Here is a 25,964-nt window from a genome sequence, read left to right on the forward strand (position 1 = left end):
TTCATTGAATTGGAGTTTGAAGATTGGCTTACCTGTCCTCTTATCATGTAACTGCAATTAAACAGTCTACAAAACAATCACCGATGTTTTGAGTACCATAACTGGAAAAAAGTTCAATTGTAAGGCCCATATTTGAGAACTCGAGTGATGATAGCTTGTAGCTCCTAAACCGAAAATATTTTCAAAGGTGTTTGAAACCCCTTTAATTTGAGTAAGATGCCCAAACTTCCTTCAATCTTGAGGAATTGGCGACGAGAAATTTTGAGTTTTTTTGCCTATTTATCATGATATCCATTCCAAGAGAACTAAATGAAACGCAATATCTTATAGATTTCTATATATTTTATTCGGAAAAATGTTCAGATTATTTACATACAATGGATTATTAATTTCACATGCTAGTAAGCACAGTATAATAATATTTAGACAATAATTTTATAAGTTCATAGAACAATGAAGCTACATAGTTCCTTTATTATATGACGTATTAAATTTCATTTTTTGCTCTTTCCAAATTCTTTCAAACTTGAACACAATCAATAACTCAATAATACCAGGGAAGAAGAAAGAAAGAAACTATGTAATTTTGCGGTATTCTTCATTACGATTACGGTATATATTGACGCAATTCACAAGAATTTCACAGTACTTGTATTTATAAAAACGCTAATAATTTTTCAGTTGACGATTTTCATCGAATACTCATAAATAATCTAACCATTGTACAAAATGCTACTAATTAAGCTCCACATTCGCAAAACACAAACCGGGATCAAGTTTAGGGTGGATATTTAGCCACAGAAATTCTTACAAAAATATGCATTTTCATAGAAATAAAAAGTGAAGTACGATGAAGGCGGGTGGGCTGGTGAGTGAACTATGACAAAATAAATCTCCATATTACAGTGAAATGTTGGTAGTTGAGCATGATATCAAAATGGAAGTCGTGATTTTCCATAAATTCTTTTGACTTCTAAGATGAAACTGGCTGATAACAATAGCTTCATGCAGAAATTAAATCTGGAATATAAAATTCATTTTTAATCTTTACTGCACGCATTATGTCGCACTATGCCAACCATACTTTGGTAACAAATATCGAGAACAAGATAAAATATACACTTTGCATTTTTATGTACATATGAATATGAAAATGACATTCACAGTGAACCAACTTTAAACATGTGTAAGGAAAGATCATACTGGCCTCCGAAGCATTAACATTCAAATATCAACATTATCAAAAGAAGTGAATATTTTTTATTCAAATTTTTTGAACAGTAGAAAAAACATCTGAAACAGATTTTAAGGCCTAGGTTTATACAAGTGATTTGCTTCATTTTATATGCAGATGTACATGTATGTTACAACATGGACTTGATGCAATGAATTATCTGGTTCCTGTCCAGAATTGAGAATGCATGTACATCACATATCACACCCCACTGTATTTGAAAGAATACTCTCGACTTTCAAGTTGATTAAAGAGCAAATTCACAAATCAGAATCACAGATATAATTTTATATACATTTTAGTTTGATTATTGATTTGAATACTTACATACGAACTATTCATGTATGTTTACATAATAAATATGTTTTTATAATGTAGACATTTTGATTATGTTTTACACGTTAGACTGTAGTACCGGTACAACAGAAAATCTAACTCATTTTCTACACATAACCACATCGTTAATCAGTTCACGTGTCTTCAGATCAGATACAACGACAAAGTTTGAATAATTTCTTAATCAAGAGATCAGAATTCACTATTTCAGCGCCATATTCACTCTTTGACACTAAAGTTTTAGATTCAGTTTATTGGTAGTCACAGAAATACAAGAGACAGCAATCCTATATAATATGTAATTCTACTATAGCATCGTTTCATAAATATGTGGATTATTTAAAATATCGTAAATGCGTGGGTCTCTATGACGATGATGGGTCGTTGTCGGTTGTGCCGTGTTCTCATCAGCGCATTGCGCAATGTCCGCTTCATTATTGCGATTTTGATCATTCCCGGAATCTTCAGTCGGTTGCCGAGGATGATGATTATGATGATGATGATGAGGAGGATGATTATGGTGATGGTGGTGATGATGATGGTGATGATGTTCAGGATCTGTATCTCTATCCAGCATCTCGTAGTCCGAGCCTTTATTACTACAATATATTCCCGAACTGCTCGAAGTTGAAGCGCTTCCCGGGCGTTTATTATCATCTGCTCGTTCGCCAGCCTCGATCTCATCAGAATTATTCTGGAAACAATTGAAATTTGAACATCAAGGTTGACATTAACAAGGTTGACATCTAGGATGTAAGTGTCAATTCAATTGGACAATGCTGGTAGTGTTGTTTATTGTATTCTACCTGGAATGCACGTGGATCTGCTGAAGCCAAGATTTCTTCATTATTATCATTAGATAAATCCATTGAACCGTACTCTGTACCAGTATTACGTCCTCTCTCTTCATTAGACATCTGAATATAAAACACGTCGTCCATAATCTTTATCTGAATCGTATGACTTTCGGTATTCACGTTTTAGAATGAGTTCTCATTATGATTGTCAATAAGATTCATGAAGTGTATCATTTACTTACAGGTATAAGTGGAGTACTGTCAACATGCGGATCCCATTCCAGATCTTCTGATTTTTCAGTGTTTTCAGTATTGTTTCTTTGCCGCGAAACATTAGGTGTCATCCATAATTTATTATCATCCTCTTCAAGATCTACAAAATATGAAAAAGGATCATTAAGAAATAAGGAAGTTTTCTATGCTAAAATCATTTCGACATGACACATTATACATGATATACAAATGAATATTTTATAATATGCATTTTCATGGCATGAGCAGAATCCGATGATGTTATTAACCTTTAAATATCGATTAGCAAGCAAAATGTGTTGTTCATGAAATGAACACAAGAGCAATGAAACATGAATGAACAAATGAACGAAACAATAAAGTGCGAGTGGAGGAGTGAATGATCAACAAAAATGAGGAAAAACATCAGAAATTTAACACAAAGTCTACAACATGTTAGTATTGAAATCAGCCCAAATTCAAAGCTGAAAATTATAGAAACAGCTCGGACCCGAGTTTCAACCAGATAATCCTAAGCTATAGAAATTCGGATTGTTGTACAATTTACTGATTAATAAAATAATAGCATTCTTTGAATTAATGTTAAAAGGTACAAAATATTAAACCATTAGATCACTGTTAAGTTCTTAAATATACTCAATCCAAATGTATACAATAAACCTTAGCAGTCTTACTGTTATGGTTATATATTTCATCCATGGTTATTTTCGACATTCTTCATGGTAAATTCAAGGATATTTTCTACACAACACTATAATTATGTAATACAATAGAATTTACAATCTTTTTTTACAGAAAGTTTGTACGTACTTATCAATCCACAAGATAATTCAAATTCTCCCTGCTCCGTAACCTGCTGAAACTTTCAAAACCAAAGTGATTTGAAGATGGGTTTGTTAGTGTGGCAAAGAAAAGCGAATTTGAAAAGTTCAAAAAGAAGCAGATTAGAAATAGCAAAACTCTACAGTATCCTATGCTGTAATGATATCACCCTTATACATATATGTACAAAAAGATGGCAGCTTACCTATTAAGATACATGACAACGACTTAAGAATGAATTCAGTGCGGATCTCACTATAAAATAAATCTTTGAAGCTATTCGGAAACAAATCCTTGAAGTATTTCATGACAACCATAGATATAACTAGTTACGCTTTGCATCCTCTGCGGTTAACTGAATTCTCAGATGAATTACACAACTAAATATCATTTTACATTAGAAATGCCTTTATTTACATAGCTTCATATCTTGTTATATACAAAATGACTAAAAATATATTGATGATGATGATAATAATAATTAGTACAAATACGACTTCAGATCATTGGCTAACCTACTGCTCAGTTGATAAGTACGAGTCACATAATAAACCATTAAAACAAAACTGATAATAAAATCCGATAGGCATAAAATGCAACTTAGACCAAATCTTTCCTATAGAAATTGACCAATCATAATTCACTTAAAACAGAATACGATTAACATTCACAATTCAACAAATGATAAAATTCTCGAAAATACATAATCATTAATCAATCAATTTTTTCAGTTATTCTCCATTGGCCTTAGTCTTATCGTAACCATCTTTTTCAGTTTTGAACTAATACAAATATGTGTGCCTAAGCAACACGAAAAAATATAACAGACTTGAGAGACAAATTAAACATGTATAAGCACGTTATAAAGAAACAACACACAGAAACAGTTTAGATTTATGACTAGACAATTTAAGTTTGCGAACGGAAAAATTAACTAAGTGCGATTATCTAAAAAAAGTTGAAAAGACTTATTAAAATCGAGTGATGGTCCACGAAAACAGATTGCTTCTATTAGAATGCGTTGTAAAACCACACATGAGTGATACACTGGCAAGTGAGTATGTATATGAGTGCGAGTCATACATACGTACTTGGTAAATCTCGATTTAATTTCTCCATCTCTGCTAACACTTCTGAGATCGAGGATGGCGATCGTTTCTTTCTAAGTTTCGCTTGTCGTTGAGGAGAATTCTGGACCAAAGGCTGAAATTATGAAACAAATCACTATTACAGTGGGTTTGAATCCTGAGGTGAGGATATCTAAAAAAGGCTTAACGTGCTTATAGTTGACAGCGTAAATACAGTTATCTTCACTGGTATCCATCACAAGATGCTATCACGATTCAGCTGCCATTCATTTGCGCATAATCCCAAAGTTATGTCCAGGGATCTTTTTCTAACAGTCGATATAAGTAAAATATCCCAGTTCTATTGGAGCCCACTATTTGGGTATCGGTGTTGAGTTTCATTCACTACTCACCAAGTATGGCTCTTCCATGTAGTGATCAGCATGGTGATCGACTGGAACTATGTGGCGTCGAGGGGCAGAAGGAGCTGCGAAAGCATAAGATATCTGTTAGTAAATGTCATATCATACATAAGAAAGCCCAGCATTGCTTGTGCAAATAGCATATCATCACCCTGTGATTAATGTGTGGGGCCAGTTATGTGGTTACTTAGTGTTTTAAAAAAGCTGTTGAATTAAAAACCATAGTAAAGTCAATGTGGAAAAGATTAGATGTATTAGATATCTTTTATAGATTTATGTAAACTAAAACCCTGCTCTGATACAGAATTAAGAAATGGAACGACATTTTTGCAACATGATCAATGGTTTGACTTGCTTAAACCGATAATATCAGCGTTCAACTAATGAATTTACACCAAAACTCATACGATCATAAAAACATGAACTTTATCCTCCTACAAAGAACCATCATGCATTTAACAACCCTGCACCAATGCTTTTTGAAACCCATCTTAATTCTTGTAAGGTAGATAGGCCAACATGCGATCATAACTGTATAGAGATTTACACCTGTTTGCCAGGTTTTTAGAAGTTATATTTCTAAGGATGAAAGACTTTCTGGTGATGTGAATCCTTTGTGAGTGGTACATGCCTAACCACTTGCAACAAAGCATGTTATCATTGGCTACATTCTGAGTATAAATTAGAAAATGAAGCGTTAGGTTTATGTTCTTTGTAGATAGTCAGTCATTGGTTATAGTGAAGATTATATGTTATCATATTGTGAATACAATGTTTTGAAAAATAATTACATGTTTCATCGTCCATCACTGAAATTGAATATCGTTGAAATATAAGTTTGTGCAATGAATCCTTCTTCCTTTGATTTGAATCAATAAACGATTTAAGTGAAGCATTTTTCAAAATAATTAAGTTGTAAAAGTGTTGAAGAAAATTTTGAAAAAATTGTTCAGTATAAATGAACTAAAGTAGAATGCACGGATAGCTGAGGATGGTAAATCGTAGTTCATCCGTGGTCCAGGTTAATGATCTCGATCGAATCAAGCATAAATGATTCCTTTTCCGAATAGTAACTGCTTAAAAACTTGTCATCATTCATGTATTGATTTATAGGATGGTACTGAACTTATGACTCACTTAAAACTCATCCTCCCTCTGCAGGGACTCGAACCTGATGGCATCGCTACACTCAGCCACGGCACGAACCCCTGCATCAGTAGACTGGGTGCGCAGGTACATGCGCAGCTTTCCGAACGAAAACTGGCGGCACCAATCAGATTGCTCATTGTATAATCGTTGAGGCAAATTTCAAGGAAGAACTATAAATGGGAAAACCCGGGCTAAAATAAAACGGGATTTCTGATTGGCTAAAAATCACATCATCTGAACTGCGCATGTATCTGCGCACACAGTCGATTATGGCCGGATTTCGTGCCGTGGCAATCTCGATGCCATCAGGTTCGAATCCCTGCCGGGGGAGGATGGACAAAACTATGTCCCAAATATTCAGACAAATACTTACATTCTAATTCGATATCAGTGAGATCCTCCATACTGGCTATATGACTAACACTACTCTGAGTTATAATACTGCTTGACATCGGCGTAGAAGGTGGTAATTTCAACATCGACGGTCTTAACGTAATATCACCCAAATTACTCAACATTCCGTTCTCACGCAGATAATCCGTATCTGCTAATAATCTATCTTCAATTTCGTTTTCTTTGCTGCCGCTGAAGTTCGACCGCGATCTCATCAACGTCGGTGGCGGTTTCGTGAAATCCGGTCGATCGAACAGCTCCAGTTTTTCGTACTCTTTCTGTTTTTGTTCCTCTTTTTTCTTTCGATTACGATGAATACTTCGTAATAATAACGCGATGATCGTCGCTATCAGAATCATTATCACTATCAACACAGCAGCTATTACTGTAATAAACATACAACAATCATCTGAATAACGATCCAGCAGAAAGGAAAGAAACAGGTAAAACTGAAAAAATTGTTTTCAACAGCTACCTTGTTCCATGGTAATGATGTTCAGGAGTCAGTTCCACAGTTGTAGGTTATAGGATTTGACTCTAGGGTCGAATATTTTAGATGGACTAATTTAAAAACTCTTAAATCTAACTCATACAACTGTATAACTGGGTCCTGTTTGAACATCATTTCTTAAGTTATGAACGCATTGAGAATATTTAAAAGATTTCTATTGAAAATTACGAGTACTTACTCATAGCAATGGACGGTGTGTTATCAGACTCCATAACGGGTGCTATTCTATTATCTACTATATATTCTACGGTATCAGCCGGTCTAAATGGCCAGGGTGGGAATGTATATCTCTACAAACAGAATATAATATAAATATAAATATAATATAAATCATTAAATTGAACTGCTAATGATTAAAATGGTAAAGCACATTAGATAGAAATTCACCTCAATTCCATATAAAGGAGATACAGTGGTTGGAATATATGGTATGGTTACGGCGAACTTGGCGCATTGACCTTTCTGAACATTACCGATGACTCGAATGTTTGATGGCGGACCATCTTCAGCGAATAACTGACGAAGTGGTTCTAAAGCTGGTAAGTTCGTATCGCCTTCCCAATACTGGAAATCTGTAAATGCAATGTATATAAAGAATGAAAAAGGGCTCAGAGTCATTTTGTAGTATATAAGATTTGCGCATCAAAACATTTTCTTACTTGATATACAGCCAGTGTAGTTTGAATGGGATGATTTCAAAATGCCGTACATATTCTCAGAAGTGAGGCGATAACCACCAATAAATAACTTTTTAGCCGTTAGAAGAAACGGACCTGATAACAACTGTTTTTTCTCTTCCTTATCATCAACCTAAAGATTAATAATAAATGATATCGTGATCTATTCGATCAAAGCCAAGAATAAGCAATACTCAATTTATAAATATGAATTGACTATTAATAATTCTGTACTAACAGTAAATGTAATCCAATTTTTAACTCTGCTGTACGACACTTTATGTCTGTGTCCATCATTGAACGAGCCTTTTACACTCAATCTATCTGTAAATTCAAACGGCAACAAAATGATAATATGTATGCATACTCATGATTGAAATTGAATATTTTCAGTGTACTTACAGAAGTTTCCAGCTCCAAGAAATATTTTTGCAGAAATACCACCATAACTATCAATGTATAAAGCTAAATACGTTTTCGCTCGCCTGAAAAAGGTTTAATTTAATCATGTTTAAAACTAACTTATATTCTATAAAACGTATTCAATGTAAAATGTTCCACACAAAAAATAATCAGCAGATATTACGTACCCATGACCTGAACCTTCCACAACCACGAGATAAGGCTCCATGTAGCCTGATGTTTCCGAAGAGAAAGCAAACTTCATTGACTCTCCCAAATCATTAGCACCGGTTCGTGGAAGATTTAATGAAACAGTTGAATATCCATCAAACAACGCAGCAGTTTCTAAAATGATAAATCATTGATAATTTTCATCTTTCCCTATGTGAATTCACAGGATCAAGATAAGCTTTATTTAGCAAAATTCTCCCATAAGAATTGCAGTTCCCAAGTAGTAATTTGATAACTGAATACAGAATGAATTGCCGGGTGCAGATGACTTTGCAAGTCCAAGAGTAGCCTAGCTTCTAAATCTCAATAGAACTGTTTGTATCGAATTCATCACATACATGCTTTCACTTCTTATCATGAACACACATCAAATAATGTTTTAATTCCGTTATACAGGGGAAAATTACCAACTTGCAAACTTGACATCAAAAAGATTTTCACATATTCAGTGATTCAAATGGGGAATATTGTGTTAGACATCCACACAAAACAGAAAATTGGTTAGTAACAGCTGAAAGTCTGATGAACTGGAAAAAAGATTTTTCTAGAAGAAATCAAATCTAAAACAAACATTGTTTGGTCATCTTAGTAGAACTGATTTTCTTCGGAGACAACCAAATTTGGATGTAAAACTACTGGAAGGATTCAAGGTTGTTAGGTAAATTACTACAACTTTTCTACAACTGACACCAAATGGGGTGCATTACATACAACAATAATACCTAAATCTTCCTCACTGAACATCCTTCCTGTGCCAGTTTTGCAACACTACGGACACCCACTATTCTAGTGCCCTAATGTCTTACCCATTTTTTAAAAGTAGCAATTCCGATATGATCAATAAGTAGTGATGGCATAGTATAGTGAAACTATGTCAGATTTAAGCTCTTTAATAATCAAGGGGTTGAAACCTTTTTTCTCAATGCAAAAAATAAATAGCTAGAACTAGAACAATGCCCGACCCCTAAGAGGCTTTTTAATGAATTTATTGACTGGAGATGTTCAGAGGAAAAAATTGGTCAACAGAATGTTAGCATGCAGAAATTTCTTACCTCGGAAGACCTTAACTGTTTTTAGGAAAGTTTAGGGAAGAGACGAACGACAAAGTGTTAGAACACACATACCCCTTAAACATATCAACTGATTTTACATGCATGTACATGTTTCCTGTCTGAGATTGACTACCAAGAAATTTTCTAAATTAAAAGTTTTGTTTGACGACAATAACTCAAATTGACTCAACACAGATCTTCCAAAAATGAATACAGACACGTATCAGCAAAATGAGTTGACAATGATATTGTAAAATTCGCAAAAGATACCAGATATGAACAGGCATCTTTCAATAAGCTATGAATATTTTTGCTGAGCAGAAAATATTATACGGTAACTTAATCTAACATTTCAGAACTACTGCATTTGACTACTAAATCAATAGTGTATAGTTTCATGTATCTACAGAAATCAGAAATTCTCTTCAATGCGATGATCAAACTATTAGTTAAAAATCGGAAGCATTAGAAATACATGTATTAGCAGCCAGTAAACAATATGATATATACACAAATTAGAACAACACTATAATAGTTTTGTTATTACGAAAAAGGAAATAATATCCACAGGAGTGTTCATTAGGTTTTTTCTGTAGTCGTCTAAGATTTTAAGTGCACCCAATTTTCAATGGTTTTAGGATCACTGTAGGATCAAAAGAATCAGCACCCTGTGCTGTATGATTTGAAGTGATTTGTGGAAAGGAGTGGCAAATAATTAGATATAATTTCGTTTTATAACTTACCAGCATCACATAATTTGCCAATATAACTAGTGCCTGTACAGTTACACTGATAACGTCCTAACCATTTCTCCGTGCACACTGACCCGTGTTTACACGGTTTAAAATCACAACCCGATACACAGGTAGGATGTGTCCCTGTATGAAAACAAACGAAAAATACATTAAATTCACTACACTATGACATATATTGTATACAATTCTATTGAAAGAAATCAGACTTAAGAAACCGCTAAAATAGACAATACTAATTCCCATATGTTGGAAACTTAAATCGTACTTACCATTCTTTGGGTGTGCTTTCGATGATAGGTTAAATACTTGACTGCCGAGTTTAAAACCTCGGATACATCCGATAAACTGAGGAATACTCGTTAAATATGTCTTCGGGACTCCACCCAGATAGACGCGAAACCCGGGTTTAAACGGCTCTGATGTCCTCGGTGGAATCACCGTTTCTGAAAAGAAAGAGAAAATGTTGCGTTGTATATTTTCTAGTAACCTTTTGTCGATTCTTGCACAAGTTCTTATTGAAATTTACCTTCATGTATGAATGGTTTACTGGAGTAAGCGATTAATCTCAGTCTTCTAACTCCCATTTCTAATCGATAACTATTCGCGTATATATCTAACCAATCCCAGTGCTGGGTTATCACGAGCTGCTTCCAGGTCCCGTCATCTAAACCTAATCGAGATGAAAATCAGTATCAGTTTATATTTCTTAGCAGCCTATACTTCTTTTCGGATGAAGGATTTACATACCCATGATAGGAATGTTCTTTTCATGAATTCGTATTCCCACATTATACGTATACCGCAGTGTCGTCCCTCGAATTATTGTCAACTGCATGAAATTGTTTAATTCGTCATGGGCATAAAATAGAAGACCGTTTTTATGATATGTTCGGAAGCTGATCGTGATATCTTTCTGAATCAGTTTGTTATACATCTGATCAAACTCATAAGCCAGATATGCTCCTTGCTTTAAGAATGTCACCATATCTTGGTCAATATCTGGAAGACGAACCATTTATATCCATGAATATTTCTATTAATACCCATATCAAAAGGCATTACATTGTTAGTACTATGTTTATACTGGATCCCTTCTTATTCTTAGGCACAATCTATAGTGTGTCAGTCAATTCCAACATTTCTAATTTTCACCCATCAATAAACTTACTTGTTTCACATTTTTCACCATAATGTGAAGCTGGTTTGGCACATATACATTTGAACGAGTTCCAATATTCGACACAACGTCCTCCATATTTACAAGGGTTTGGTTTACACCACGGATAACAACCTTTACCAACACCAGTGGAACTACAAAAATATTTCAAGGTAATCATATTCTACTTCAATAAGAGCAACAGCATAGAATTAGCTAACATAAGTTATGTTCAAACTATTCATGCTCTGTGGTCAGATCATCCTCCCCCGGCAGGGATTCGAACCTGATGGCATCGAGATTGCCACAGCACGAAACCCTGCCATAATCGACCGTGTGCGCAGATACATGCGCAGTTCAGATGATGTGATTTTTAGCCAATCAGAAATCCCGTTTTATTTTATCCCGGGTTTTCCCATTTATAGCTCTTCCTTGAAATTTGCCTCAACGATTATACAACGAGCAATCTGATTGGTGCCGCCAGTTTTCGTTCGGAAAGCTGCGCATGTACCTGCGCACCCGGTCTACTGATGCAGGGGTTCGTGCCGTGGCTGAGTGTAGCGATGCCATCAGGTTCGAGTCCCAGCAGAGGGAGGATGTGGTCAGATAGGATGTAACTTACTTTATTGTAACATATTCAGATAATGGCGCTTCTACACCATTATACTCAAACGTTCTAAAACAACCCTCAAAACTTGGATCTCTGAAATAGAAATGAGTTGTCATTAGAAAGATAAATATAAGTCACTCTTTACTATAGATTCTTTCATTTCATAAAAAACTTACTCCCTAGATCCACCTAAAGTCATCTTCGTTTTATATTTGACCATCTTCTCATCTTTGACTAGATCTCGCAGTTCCGATTGTAAACCAAATACAGCGCGTAGCTGGAACTGATCATACTGCAACGCCACCTGATGCCAAACTTCATCATTCAAAGACTGATGAGATTTTAGGAAGATTTGGTGTCTCTTAGCAGACGTGGTGAAGTTAAACAATACGGTAGTTTCTGCAAATTTAGAAACATTTATAGAAAGCTTTATTCAGTAAATCGAAATGTATTCATTAAGAGCGCTTTGTGGTAAAAACATACCATTGAAGACTTTGATAGTTAAATCATCTTTTCCTTGTCTTTGTTTGACTAAGGTACAGTGCGTTTTAGTTGTGCGAAACCAGAAAGACAGATCACCTCTCGACCAACCAGGAATTACCAGAAAAGTAGAATCTTTTCCGAAAGCCACTTCATTTTTGTCATTTTTCGCTGAATTTGGATATAAAAACTTGTGCAAAGTGACATGTTCATGTTCATGACAATAGAATTTCTATTTCATTAAAATAAGAAACTGGTATCTGCACTTACAAGTTCCATAACACTTTAAAGGACCCAATGTAACATCAGCAACACCAGGCCCGTCCTGTATGAAAATCATTTCTGTCACTGGAACTTGGGACTTGTCTTTAAACGTACCAAAATCGGTCATCCACTTTCTATAACCTATTAAACACATCAGAAAATCCATTAAAATTATTTTCATCACACCCAAAAAAATATACTTCATTGTTATATGAAAATGCAGCTAACCCGCATCACAACTGCAAGTATGACCATGCACACAGCTGTAGTTACTATGACAGCCACACTGTCCATTATTCTTAGCACCGAGTGCGCTGTACATGTTACCAGAAGCCGATACCATCCACGTCATATGACCAAGCCTAGAAAAAAAGTGATAACTTATTAGACTTCAGGAAGCCAGATTTACTGTAGTTAGATATCAATTACAATATGCAATCTTCTTTTAATTACCTGATTGGTGCTTTCCAGCATTTGTACGTTATATTTTGCTCACAGCCTTTTGACGAATTCGATAACATATTCAACATCTCCAAATCCATATCCCTGAAGTCACAAGAGTTTATATCAACTGATTTACTTCATATGAAGGAATAACATTAATTGTGAGGAATCAAAAAGAGCATTTTCTGTAATACATTACCTGTAATCTATAATTTTCTTAATGTTAGGTAATTTTGGACTGCGGACTGTGGTACGTTTATAAAGATTATGATCCACGGATGTCATTGCGTACGATCCAAATTTCCCTCTTGTCACACCCATCTCGCATTGCACATAGCTTGGTTTAAGTGGACCATTTCCATCCAAATCTATTCGCCTGATACTACTCGTTCTCATACCCGACAAGTAATACTCCTCGCAAGATTTCATGTATTTTGCTAAAATGTAAGATGATTGAATTCAAATAATTCGCTTAACAGTTATCAATAATGCAAAGCTTAAACAGTCATCAATGCAAAGCTATGTAGTTCACAAATTGTATTGTACTGGTGAATTGTTATACGCTCATGTGTTTGAAATAACTTACAAAAGTGACAAGCTGTTCCTTCATAACCAGTATCACCGCAGTCACAATGTATTTCATACCAGTCTGATAAACAAGTCGAACCGTGTTGACATTGACTAGAATGTTCACAATAATCCCGCAAGTTACAATTATCTAATATCACATCTTTTACTGATGTATGCACAATCTCACGCATTTCTAACAGTTTTCCATCAAGTTTGATGCCACGAATACAACCAACAAATGATGCTGAAACATAAGCAATTTGAATAGCGTTCATTCGTTTTTCAGAATAATGTTTATATCTTCTCTAGATCATCTTGTGACCAACATAGAATAGAAATCTTACTTTTATTTCCATCTGGGTCTGACCCGAGATAGAATTCGCCTTCAGTTTCAAGTAGAATGAAATCGTTTAGATTTCGACGTTCTGGAGTGTAGTCGACTTCCACAGCTAAGTGTCTACAAAACAGTAGAATATTGACAAGCTGTTCAATGTAAGCAAAAACGTGGTTTAGCTTTTAAGGTACATACATGAAGAAGTAAAAAGAATTTCGAATCGTAGTTACATAACACTTCAGTCTCTTAGATTATAATGAAATATGAGAAATCGTAAACAGCTCATTTTCAAGTGACATTTTTGTCTGGTTTAACCAGTGTTTGTTCAGTAATTGAACAAAAAGTTAAGACTCTCAACTCAAACAGGAATTCAATGGATGCACATCATATACAATTATATTTAAAAAATCCCAACCATTCAATCATTGCCGAAAGTCTGAGTAAGTATTCTTAAGTCTAGATTAGAAGTTCTTAGTGTCCCAGGGAAATTATATGGACATTAGTTCTCAAATAACAGATCTTGTTTTTTGCCTCAATCAAGAGATGTTTTGATTCTTACACTGATGAGAAATCCAGTTTAACTCGGTGCCATTTGTTATCTGAAACATTCTTAGAACTAGAAACCGTTTGACTGATGATTCCGTCCGTTTTATAAGGCACAACCTGTACCAAAATACGTCCTTTCGATAAAACAATCTGAAATTAAAAATTCACGTGTTTAAACCATTTCGTAAACCATTTCAGGCTTTTGAAATGAACGGTTTGCATAAGAACAAGTCAAGTTACCTCAACATATCCGTGATGTCTGCGATTTCCGATTATCTTAGACATAAGAAGAAGACCGTTCCGTCGAATGGTACGAAACTGAAATTCCACTATCAGGCCGTGAAGCATTGCTGTTGGTAAGGTCATTATCGCCCCTTGTTGAGTGAATGATGCCGATATTTCATCAGGGGTAGAGCAGTATCTTTTTATTGCTTTTCCGTGATATTGAGCCATTTTTCGACGCAGAATCAATTCTTCTAGTACAGACTGATGATTGAAGTAAATATTTCTCAGGCAGCCGACGAAATTCAGACGAGTTTTGAGGCCTGCTGAAATGATTCGATTCTAAACAATGGAGCAATTTGTATGAAGCAAGTGCTATATTTTCATATTACAAGCAGCAATTAGCATAATATATAAGGGAATATTATCGTCATTTGAGATGACTTTTAAATGATAGAGCGAAGTTAGAGACACAGATTGATATTCAATTTACATAAAGACAGTTTAAAAACAAATTATACATTCGAAATACATGGAATTTATTGCAGATCCTTAAATTTCACAAACGTAACAGGAAATTTCCATTCAAGTAACACGAGATTAAAGCAGTTAAAGTATAGTCCATAACCAAGTGAGAACCACTTCTCATTAACCATAATGACCAACCCAACCATGAAAGAAGAAAATACACCAAAAAGTTTCAAAATATTCAAAACACCAAAATCAGTTTGAAAGTATGATAGTCATACTTGCAATCTTCTCATTTAAATATCCATCTGCTTGAATGAATGAAGCGTTTAATGAAAACAAATACCTCACAATTAACATAATTAACGAACGTGTAAGCTACCGAAGCCTTTAATCTAAACATTTATTTATTCATGAAAGCATCCGACATTGTGTTTAAAGCCAACAGGTGAATTACCTACCTCGAAATAATCGAAACAGCGATATAAGTTAGCGACTTCTAGTAAATACTAACCTGGCTCTGGATGAGGTTTGCGTAGTCGGTCTCCACCACCGATGTAAATGATTGGGTTTAAATAAAGGTGTCTGTAACGTCCGGTGGAGATCATACGATTTCTCTTATCATCCAATATAGCATCGACAGTCTTATCATTGTGAACTATGGTCAAATTATGCCATCTGAAAAATGAGATTTACAAAATCTTAAAGGATAGAAAAACAGAGTTCGAGAACAAAGCTATTGCCGACAATCATTTCCTTCATGTAGCACAATAAACTCAGCTTTTACAAGAACAACGAAATCAATCAGTCGATCTGTTAAAGTAACACAAGGCGCAATTTGATATTTCTAGGAATTCAGTAAATTTCACTTACTGATTATTATCGACATTCATCCCCATTTTGGTCGAAACTTCTTTATCAGCGAACGCGACGGAAACGTGCACCTGACCGTCCTGAATCGATAACGCGATATGGTTGTGTATGGGATAAGAGTCGCCGGCGTAGAATAGGACTCCGTTCGGATGTCGCGTGCGGAACTGCATCGTGATTCTCGTCTGCGGAGAATGAGCTTGTTCGTGCGAGGCGTAAATATCGTACGATATCCAATCATAACCTTGCAGAGTTATAGTCGTCGCTCCTATAGAAATAATACAGAAATCATCAGAACCAATTCCTCAGCTTTCGGTAAATACCGTACTTAATTATCTGAGCACCCCTTCTTATCACTATAATGAATATTTACCAGCTTTTTCGCAGCGGTTTCCTTCTCTGTCCGTACCCAAACAATCGCAGAAGAATCGAGTGTATTCATTAATGCACTGACCTCCGGCTAGACAAGGATTATGACGACATTGACTTATACACCCAGACTGAACCCCTGAAATGTTAAAGCTTCTATTTCTTAAAAAAGACTTTTAAAAGACTTAAGAAACACCGCAGTAAGAGATTGCAAGAAATATTGTAGTTTTTTAGGATGGAACACTTCCTTACAAATTTGATAGGAAACACAACAGGGCGGGGCCAGTAAAGACTAATCCCACCAGTGCAACTCTGCTCAAAATATATACTATCAAAAGGACTCAATTATCTTAAGGATGCAACCGTTATTATCAATATATAATCAATTACTAATAGTGGCATCATTAGAGTTGGCAAACATGGAGCTTACTAGAGTGGGCAAACATGGATCTTACTAGAGTGGGCAAACATGGAGCTCACTGAAAGATTTTCTATCATGTTTCAGCAGCTGAGATATTAGCGATGGTCAATAAATGCAGTTACCTTTTTTCGAACGATATGGTATAACCTGAATAGATTCGATATTCATTCCGAATTTGATGTTGTCAAGACAACCGACTAGCGTTTTCGTCGTGAGAAGAGGCCTCGGGCGTTCGGATACTGAAAAAATAAAAAACAAATCCGCCGTAAATGATACAGATAACGGAGAGGCGAGCGCCGGGTTCGATTGTTTCCTTAATGGCTCAAATGAGGCACTTAAGAATATATTATCAGAAACAATGTTAATGACCCCAAAATAACACACAGGTTTCACTGCGTTGGAGTTGTTTTCATTGAACCTTTTCCCACAGACCCAATATACCTATGATTACATATATACTGCTTATTATCATGTCAATCAGACACACGTAAAAATAAACTACAGTGCACATGACATAATAATAATTATTCACATATTATTTTGGTTAGTAAAAAGCTTTAGTCACCAAAACCTGCATGTTGGTAGATTGCTTTCAAAACATGAATTTCATAAGTCCGTCACCCATATATTTCCTTTTTATATAATCATTAGTGCTGGTTTATTAGGTACATTTTGGCAGTCGTTGCATATTTTCAGTCCGATCATTTCACTCAGTAGAGTTTGAATCATCGGAAATAAACTTATTTCAATTGTGGAGTCTCAAAATTCACACCGACAACTGTCACCGTGGAATTGGGTCCAATAGCTTTTTTGAAATCACAATATAACAGACCATGGAGTCAGCATGAAACCCACCATGTGCAATATCTTAAAATTGTTGAAGGTAATTTTTGATATTTTCAAAACCGTGGATGGATTTGGTATTCGAGTTTTCATCATCAAACTGCGTTGCTAATCCAGGCTATTTTGGAATTTTTTCCGTTATCACGCTATTACATTAATGGCAATTCCCGCAGCAAAGCCTAACATACATCCCCATATTTCTATTGGTTGAGGCCACTTTAATTTCCCGCGAGGAAGAAAACATTAGATAACTTCATATTCAAAAAGACACACAAGGGACATGTCTTCATAAACTGCACATATTTAACTATAGATCATTTTCATTTACATAACAACCTAATTACATGCAATATACTCAGAAATAGTTTTTGATAGAGCTTTCTATATACAAAAGCAGTGGTTGTTCAATACAGTTAGATTAATACTTTATTTCATAAACGCGAAGCAGGTTTTTATTATGGCTTTTTTTCAATGTATATATTTGAGCTCATATTGAAAATGTTACATTATCGAAGCCATTTAGATAATGAAGCTAGGTCGATCCGGTGAGTTGTTGCTAAGCGAGATGCAAAGTTATGAATTTTTTTTTAAATTTCACTGCAATTTTTAAGGTTTGAGTCTGGTCGCTGAAAGCTATGAATATATTTTCTTTAACAAAAAAAATCGATTGATTTGTTGATACAGACATAGACAGCAGCCGTGACAGATTTGTTCACAATAGTGGTTTGGATCTATAGCCGCATTACCCTCGGCAGAATTGATCGTAAAAAACATCATTAAAATAAACCACATTTCTGCGTAAATCATCCACGTGATATTAACGTGGACAGGATTTTGAAAAACGGTCGAATTGATGCGCAGAATAGCGAAAATGTTAGGTGCATTTCTTTTCCAGCAACCAGACCCAAAAAGCGAGCGAGCTTGCTGCTTTATCAAATATTACATACCATTGTAGACAACGTTTGGATCAAAATCTAAACAAAAGCATCATAAGAAAAAACTAGAAATCAGTAATCGAAAACAGATATATACGGCCGGATTCTGAGATTAAACATGCATTCAACTGATTACGGCAGTTTTCAGTTTTTCGAAGCAACACACAAGTCAGTTACTGAATTTGCGCGTTATTCATGAAATGATTAAGTATAGCTACAAAAATATCATGAATCGTATGCGATAAAATGTATGAAACAATCATTAAAATATACAAAATCTTAGAAATTTAATTGGCTGCAAAATAAGCACATAGAAACCTCTCCAAAAAAAAGACAAAAATAAGTATTAGATGAATAGAGTTCAAAGCATGATCCAATAACTAAACTGATGAGGGTAACCCTTTTCTAACCCACCCACGCTCACGTCTCCTTTACTTTAGCACTGAACAGACTTGGCACATGTTACTAGGACTGGTGTCAAAATGTCATATTCAAATTGCGAAATGTTTTCGTAAGTAAATAATAAGAAATGTTTGTCAGATCGGGTATATTTGAACAGTGTCGGTTAACGACACGTTTAGTTCACGTTACAAATGTCCAAATCCTGCAAAACAAATATCATAATATTTGCTTTAATAGCACAAAAATGGATAACTTTCAGTCATGTCCTAAAAGCTTTGTCGACTTTGATTGATGAAATACCTATACCGTTAGGATATAAACATTTTGCATTTCTTTGCTTTTACTCAAAAAAAGTTTCAGTTGAATTTGTTGAAATATCAGTGTTACGTGCCCTCATCAGCTCGTTATTGATATTAGACTTAAAACACCATTTTCAATTCCTAAAACCGAGAAAGATCGCTGTTTGTAACTGTTTGATTAGTAATGGTGTACTAATTGTGACTGTGTGTACGCTGGTTTAAATATGGGATTCTAAACTATTTCATTATTGTTAATCATGCAAACAAACGTTTACAATTTGACGACTAATTTCTGTTATTCATGGTGAATGTTCTAAGCATGCTATCTCGAGGTTTCATTCAAGTTTTATCGATATGGAATTTCACAATTTTGCAGTTATCCAAATATCATATAATAATCTATTCTATATGTAGATACTTAGATAATCTTTTTAATGAAATCCTAAAAAATACAATTCTAAGGATGGTTTTGCGGTGCATGAAATTTCTGAAATTTGCGGGGGTGCGCAACTACGAGAAAGGAGGAAAAAATCACGAGAACGAAAATTTGGTCGAGGATTTTCAGCGTGAGATACGAACATATGACACAAATCAATTAGAATTCAATTAACCAATTATGATGAATATAGCAGTAGAATATTAATATTGATAGCGATATTTGATGATTTAAACGAAATACACCCTCGCACAAAATTGAAGGCATTTAGGAAAAGATGATGATAATATACACGAATAACGCATGCTACAAAGTTTTTGACTACTACGAATGTTGATAATACACACTTTCTTTGTCAATAATAGCCAGCTCTTCTTCTGTAATATGTAAAACAATACCAAAAGATATACATATATAATGATGATGATGATGATGATAATAATAATGATAACAAAATGTCAGCCAAAATTCCTATCAATTTAGCCGTGAAAATTTCAAAATGCTGTCAGCGAGCTAAATGCATATTGTGTGATGAATTACCTACGATTGTAAACAAAAAACAAAATGCACAATAATGGAAATATATCATAAAGTACCAGAAACGGTTTATCGAGTCAAATTTTGATTGGATGGTTGGAAATTTTGATGCAATGAAATTTACGAAATTAACTTCCAATCTTATGATTTTTTTTGTATTTGTAGACAAATGGTGAACGCATCTGTAACTAAAAAGCGCCACAAGACACACTGGATTTTCTGACGATAGGTCGGGGTTTCTACGCGAGGTAAAACACTACTGATGATCTGATCATATTTCAAAAAGGATGAACCTTAGATTTTTGTCGATATTTCTAGAGATATGCATGCCTTATATCCTTGTATCAGCCTGTATCATTATTCTGCTATTCAATGTTCTAGAAAATGCTCTTCGATGCAATGAACGAATAATCATGCAAAATGTGATCAAATCTCAGACAGACAAAATCGGTTATGAACAATGCTTATTGCTGTGCCATGAAATGGTAAAATGAAAACTTATGAAAATATTTCTAAAAATCACAAAGTTTAGTCGATTTTCCAATACTTCTAATGCGTCGAGAGGGACGAACAGAACTTACCGTCAAAGCCACCCATCAAGGCTTGAGAAACGACTGGTTTATTGGTCAGTATGTTTAACGCACCACCACGTACGTAGGCACTCAGAATCTTCGACACGTGTACGCCGTCCAGAAAAACGGATAGGTTACCGCTTTGAGGATCCTTCGAGATAAGTACCTCGTGCCATTCATCCTTATTCAAACCTATTGAAAAAAGAATACAACCATCAATGGTTTAACCGCGAAACATTGTAAAAAATAAATCGATATATAATCAACTGTCGGTTTGGCTCATCATCCGATGGTTTACCTAGTTTTCTGATGATGGATTAACTTTGCTGGGTAATTAATTGTCAATTTTGTATGCAATATGTGGATACATGAAATTTACCGGTTGTAGCATGCTTGGAGGTTAAGCAAGATTCAGTATTGAATGAAATGTCAGGACAATTTTTTGCACAAAATTTTTAACATTAAGGATGATACAGCAGTGTTGATAGAACGTGTTTAATCAGCGAGTATCATAATTAACAAATTCATCGCTTCGCTAATTGAACTGTCAATACTGAAATCGCGCAGGAAACCAACCCTTAGTGCTCATCATTACAGCAATACGACACCTTCATATCGGATAGTGACTGTCAATATATCGTATAACTCACTATATACAAGCATGCTTAGCTATTGAACATAACTGTTCGAACGATGACTTAATTATCAAAAACAAGCCATCTGACAAAATAACTGTAGCTATCATTATATAAATGCAACAATTAATGCTACGCTGTAAAAACATTATAAATCATCTTAGTGCATTCCACAACCGAGTATAATGAATTAATTCTATGTATATCAAAAAATACAAATGGGTATGTACTGGGTCCTGATGTACCGGTAAGTGTTTTTGGCCCACACATCGCAAATTGGGTCCGTGCCAAAACATCGGCCCAGGCCCGAGTCAATTTTCAGCACCAGTCAAATTATTGCGTGTGAATTGCAACTGGTTCCGGAAGTGACTCACTTCGCTTTGTCAAGGCATTGTTTAGTATCAAGCGAGTGGTTTATGTGTGAATGCACCCTCTAATTCAGGTACCGGCCAAATTTCACTCCATGTCTGATCCATGCCAAATCATCTCCGTGTGATCGCGGCTATGGTTGAGGAAGAAAACCATTTTGCTCAATTTTTGGAAATGATGGATGCATGTTATGGGTGCATAGCATGTTACGAGTAAAAATTGTATAATCGTCATACCCATTATGAGAGACATGTAACAAATTACTGGCGACCAGTCATAATAATCAAGCGCCAGAAAGAAGACAATAAAGATAACAAAATTATCCCCGATCTCAGCGGCATCAGTACCAGACCCCTCATCTCTTATCTGAGAGCTGTTCGGTTATGAGTCTAGCGGGAATTACGAACTGAACTGTGGATTGCGGTAATCCATCATTACTAGCAGCGACGCGTGAACGAAATTCCACTACAGGCCCGAGAGTGCGTAACTAAACGCGCGGGAAACTCGCAACAATGGCATTCCTGAGTCATACTACGACAATGTAGATAAACATCGTAATTTGATTCAGTTCTATGATTCAGATGTGTCGTTTGTCTTATACCAGAACAGTGTCGTCGTCGTCGCTTGTCACCAAACCCTGTCCGCGATTAATAGCACCGTATATCAGAAAGTGCACCACTCGCTGAATATATCCAGGCAAGTGTGCCTAGTAACCATGGTGATATCATCATCAGCAGTCTGTACTGTTAATTTTGTCACATTTTCAGCTTCCTAATCCTGACAACGTCGGAAATCTTTAAGATAACGACCTAAAGGCTTAAACACCATCAAAAACTTAACAATGAGTGACATAAATGGGCTACCGGCAATGCTTCTGTGACAAGCGAGGATTCTACAATGATCCGCTAGGTGTCACTAGTGGTTACTGGGTTAATTACCGTACTTTGATTTCTTCTATATTTCAATTAAATTCGAATCAACTTTTCTCATCAGTAAATCAATTTTCAGTGAAATCTATACCATACACTGAGTGGGAACTTACCAATGGCTTGTTTGTTAATTTTCGGTTTCAGAAGCCTAAAACTCATTATTCTAATTTCATTGAACACGAACGAATAATGCAGTGTTGTGCGCCATCTGGTGAGTTACCCCATTGAATTTGTATCTAAGAACTAGCGTGATGGTAAGGTATGGTTTTCCCAGGCCACTGTCCCCACGGGACTCGATATACTCACACGAACTCACACACATGAAACAGGTTCGTGGTGAATGCAATAATGACGTTTATCACGTCGTAGATATACGCACGAGACGACCATTAGCCGGTGATTTACCGCCGAATAACAGGTCGTTACTGCTTACGACGTCGTCGTCACTTTTACCTTTTCCTACTCTGAGTGCGTCTTCGTACTGTTGGAACGCGTGCAGAATCTGTAATTCTCCGCCGCGTAAACTGACGTGCATGAAGTACTGCGGTATCGGCGTGTTCATCGTGTCGCGTAAACTGTGATGTAACAGAACGGCGTTCGCTTTCCACGTACGGAATCGAAACGACACGACCTGCACGTCGTATTCGCTCCATTCCGGATAGTACTGGATGTACGTGTTGTTGCCGCCTAAAAACGTGAAGCCATTGATCGGCTCCGAGTGGATCAAAACGGCGAGCACGAGGAATCCAACCAACGGAATCGTTTTCAATAGTTTATCCGGGTAATAACCGACCTGTAACAAAATATATCCATTCATTAATATAAACAGATTAGAGACAAATTCATGAAGTTTAAAGGAGATCAGAATGGCATGGACCCGGCACCAGTTGTAGTCACGGTTTAGATTTTAGACCTATCGAAGACCATCTTAGTTCTATAGCCAAGCTGATAACTTAAGATCAACCTAAGACCATCTCGGTCCTTTAACCAATCTAATAATTCAATGCTTATCTTGAGATTCAAGACCACTTTTGGATTTAAGCCATCACATTGCAACCGGACTTAGAAGCCAGTTCTGTAGTAAAGCCATAAGTGCAAAAGTGGTCTTAACAGCCGGTTTTAAATCTTGGTTTCAAGCTGGTAGATCAGCAGCAATAGAACTTAGTTGGTCTTTGACTAGTTTAATTTCTAGGCGAAATAACAACTTGTCCAAACTACATCAAACTAATGGATCACTAAAAAAACCTTCTCAAAATCAATCCAGTAATGTATTAATTCCATGGGTGATACATCTGCTTAATATATCTTTGATGATACGTACCAGCATTTTGTTATGTCACATTTTCCTGATGCATGAGTTTCCAGTGAGATAGACGCACAGAAAACATTGTTATTCTACATCACAATCTTCCATCTTTTCATAACTCCTACAAATCAATAGACGATAATCCTGATTATGCTAATAAAACAATAGAACCGATCTCTTCTAATCATGTATGCCTCGTAGTACCGACAGATTAACACTTTCTCAATTTGAATTTGGACAAAAACCGCTCCAAAAATTCACAAACTTAGCAAACGTTCTCAGATCTGCAATTGTCTAATGATTACTGCAGATTTTCAGCAAATCATTATATACGGTTTCGAGCGATTGTGGGAAGGAGAAATAAAGACCACATCAAATAATAAAACATATCATCCTGAGATGTGTGTGCTGAAGTGATAACAGATTATTTGCTGAAAGCGTTGGTGGACAGGAACAGCAACACGTAGCCACGAAAACACCAAATATTTCCTATTCCACGTAATATTTATCGAACTGCTGCTCTTAAATATTTGTTTACATCAATAGAGGAAATGTGGGCCACTTCATATTCGTAAAAAGTTCTCGATAAAAAACTTAAGACTTCGTATGTATTTGGAACATAAAGGAAATGACGAAACAAATTGAGAAAGCTGTTTTAGTACGATAACGATTTTATCGCAGTGTTTAATCAGTCAGTCGGTCTTGGCTGCTGGCTTCGAATTATCGCATATGTTCATAATATAGATTTAAGGTAATATTTCATACAGAACAAGTGATTAACGCATGTGCGAATGAACAAATAAAATCATTTTATCAATAACGATTGACCATGATAATTATATAAAACTGTGTTACGCTATTGTACCTGGAACGGGCCAAATTTGGAAGGAGCCTAGTCAATGTCCGTTCACGTTGCTAAATTGGTTACAGATAGGTATCCCTGGCCCCACATGTCACAATGAGTATTTCAACCTGAGATTTATATCTAAATGATAGATTTATAAGTCCCTATCTGTTATCTATTTAACAAATCTTGAGAGAATGTCGTTAATCATCTGGACACATAAATCTATGGTAAATTCTAGGACATTTTCAAAACAATTGAAACTGAGCAACACACGCACTATTCTAAGACTAATTGGTTATACATTAATTTTCAGGCAATATAGAAATTATATGAAATTTGAAAACTATATTAATCAGCTTGATGAAAAATTGGTGACAACTTTATTACAATTGAATTCATACCGTGGACCGCACCAGGAACTGGTTTCTGTCCGCACATGTACATACACGATATAGTCGTTTGGTCTAAAATGGAATGGACAAATTTGGAACAGACTTTTCGCTAGTGTCTTAAGACTTGGTCCATTCCAAAATGGATGCATCTAACAAGAAATTCCATAAATTCATGAGTTCACCTTAGTTAAATCCAAATAAATGTCACCAGTACCGTACGCAGATAACATGAACAATCACGAGAGTGCATATTTTTTTTCAACGCGAAACATTAATTTTACATATAATGTGTCACATGAAGAGCTATCCTAATATAGACACAGTCATGAAATACCAGGCCAGCTTTACGAGTATGAATATTGTCACCGTACGTCATCGGTTGAAAAGGAGCTGTTTTAAAGACAGCGATAAAATGAACATGTGGCTGTGTCAGTGACAACGTTATTGGTTTCCCCAACGTCAAGTAATAATGACAGGCGGTAAACATGATAAAACTGAAATTTATTCGAAATTTTTTATGAAATCAGTTCTACCAGATATCGTACTCCGTATATAATAGCTTTTTTATGATTTCATTCTATATGTGTCAATTATAAACGTATCAACGA

The 25,964-nt window shown here is 35.5% G+C and overlaps 1 protein-coding gene across 1 annotated transcript; it reads right to left on the bottom strand.

Moving 5' to 3' along the window:
• Nucleotides 1-363: 363 nt before the first annotated feature.
• Nucleotides 364-24,138, bottom strand: LOC141898229 (axotactin-like). The gene is made up of 39 exons (XM_074784053.1): nt 24,133-24,138; nt 23,265-23,604; nt 20,888-21,070; nt 18,645-18,671; nt 16,977-17,093; nt 16,438-16,572; nt 16,068-16,332; nt 15,709-15,872; nt 15,476-15,502; nt 14,745-15,052; nt 14,518-14,654; nt 13,969-14,081; nt 13,641-13,868; nt 13,254-13,491; nt 13,064-13,156; nt 12,839-12,972; nt 12,617-12,751; nt 12,350-12,517; nt 12,043-12,265; nt 11,879-11,959; nt 11,269-11,411; nt 10,848-11,099; nt 10,627-10,770; nt 10,370-10,543; nt 10,089-10,223; nt 9,346-9,360; nt 8,251-8,407; nt 8,063-8,145; nt 7,899-7,984; nt 7,643-7,793; nt 7,371-7,555; nt 7,162-7,273; nt 6,453-6,857; nt 5,722-5,739; nt 4,922-4,995; nt 4,533-4,644; nt 2,610-2,740; nt 2,377-2,487; nt 364-2,264 (listed from the first exon to the last, which is right to left on the bottom strand). The coding sequence occupies exons 1-39, from the start codon at nt 24,136-24,138 to the stop codon at nt 1,878-1,880; spliced, it is 5,997 nt and encodes a 1,998-aa protein (XP_074640154.1). The 3' UTR covers nt 364-1,877.
• Nucleotides 24,139-25,964: the final 1,826 nt, after the last annotated feature.

Source organism: Tubulanus polymorphus, chromosome 2, assembly GCF_964204645.1.
Source record: "Tubulanus polymorphus chromosome 2, tnTubPoly1.2, whole genome shotgun sequence".
Taxonomy (NCBI): domain Eukaryota; kingdom Metazoa; phylum Nemertea; class Palaeonemertea; order Tubulaniformes; family Tubulanidae; genus Tubulanus; species Tubulanus polymorphus.

Bases quoted from the DNA above. Each gene is read 5' to 3' on its own strand.
- LOC141898229 (XM_074784053.1), bottom strand. The intron at 13,157-13,253 runs GTAATGTATTAC...TTGTGACTTCAG, and splicing joins AAGAAAATTATAGATTACAG to GGATATGGATTTGGAGATGT. The intron at 7,274-7,370 runs GTGAATTTCTAT...TTCTGTTTGTAG, and splicing joins CTCCTTTATATGGAATTGAG to AGATATACATTCCCACCCTG.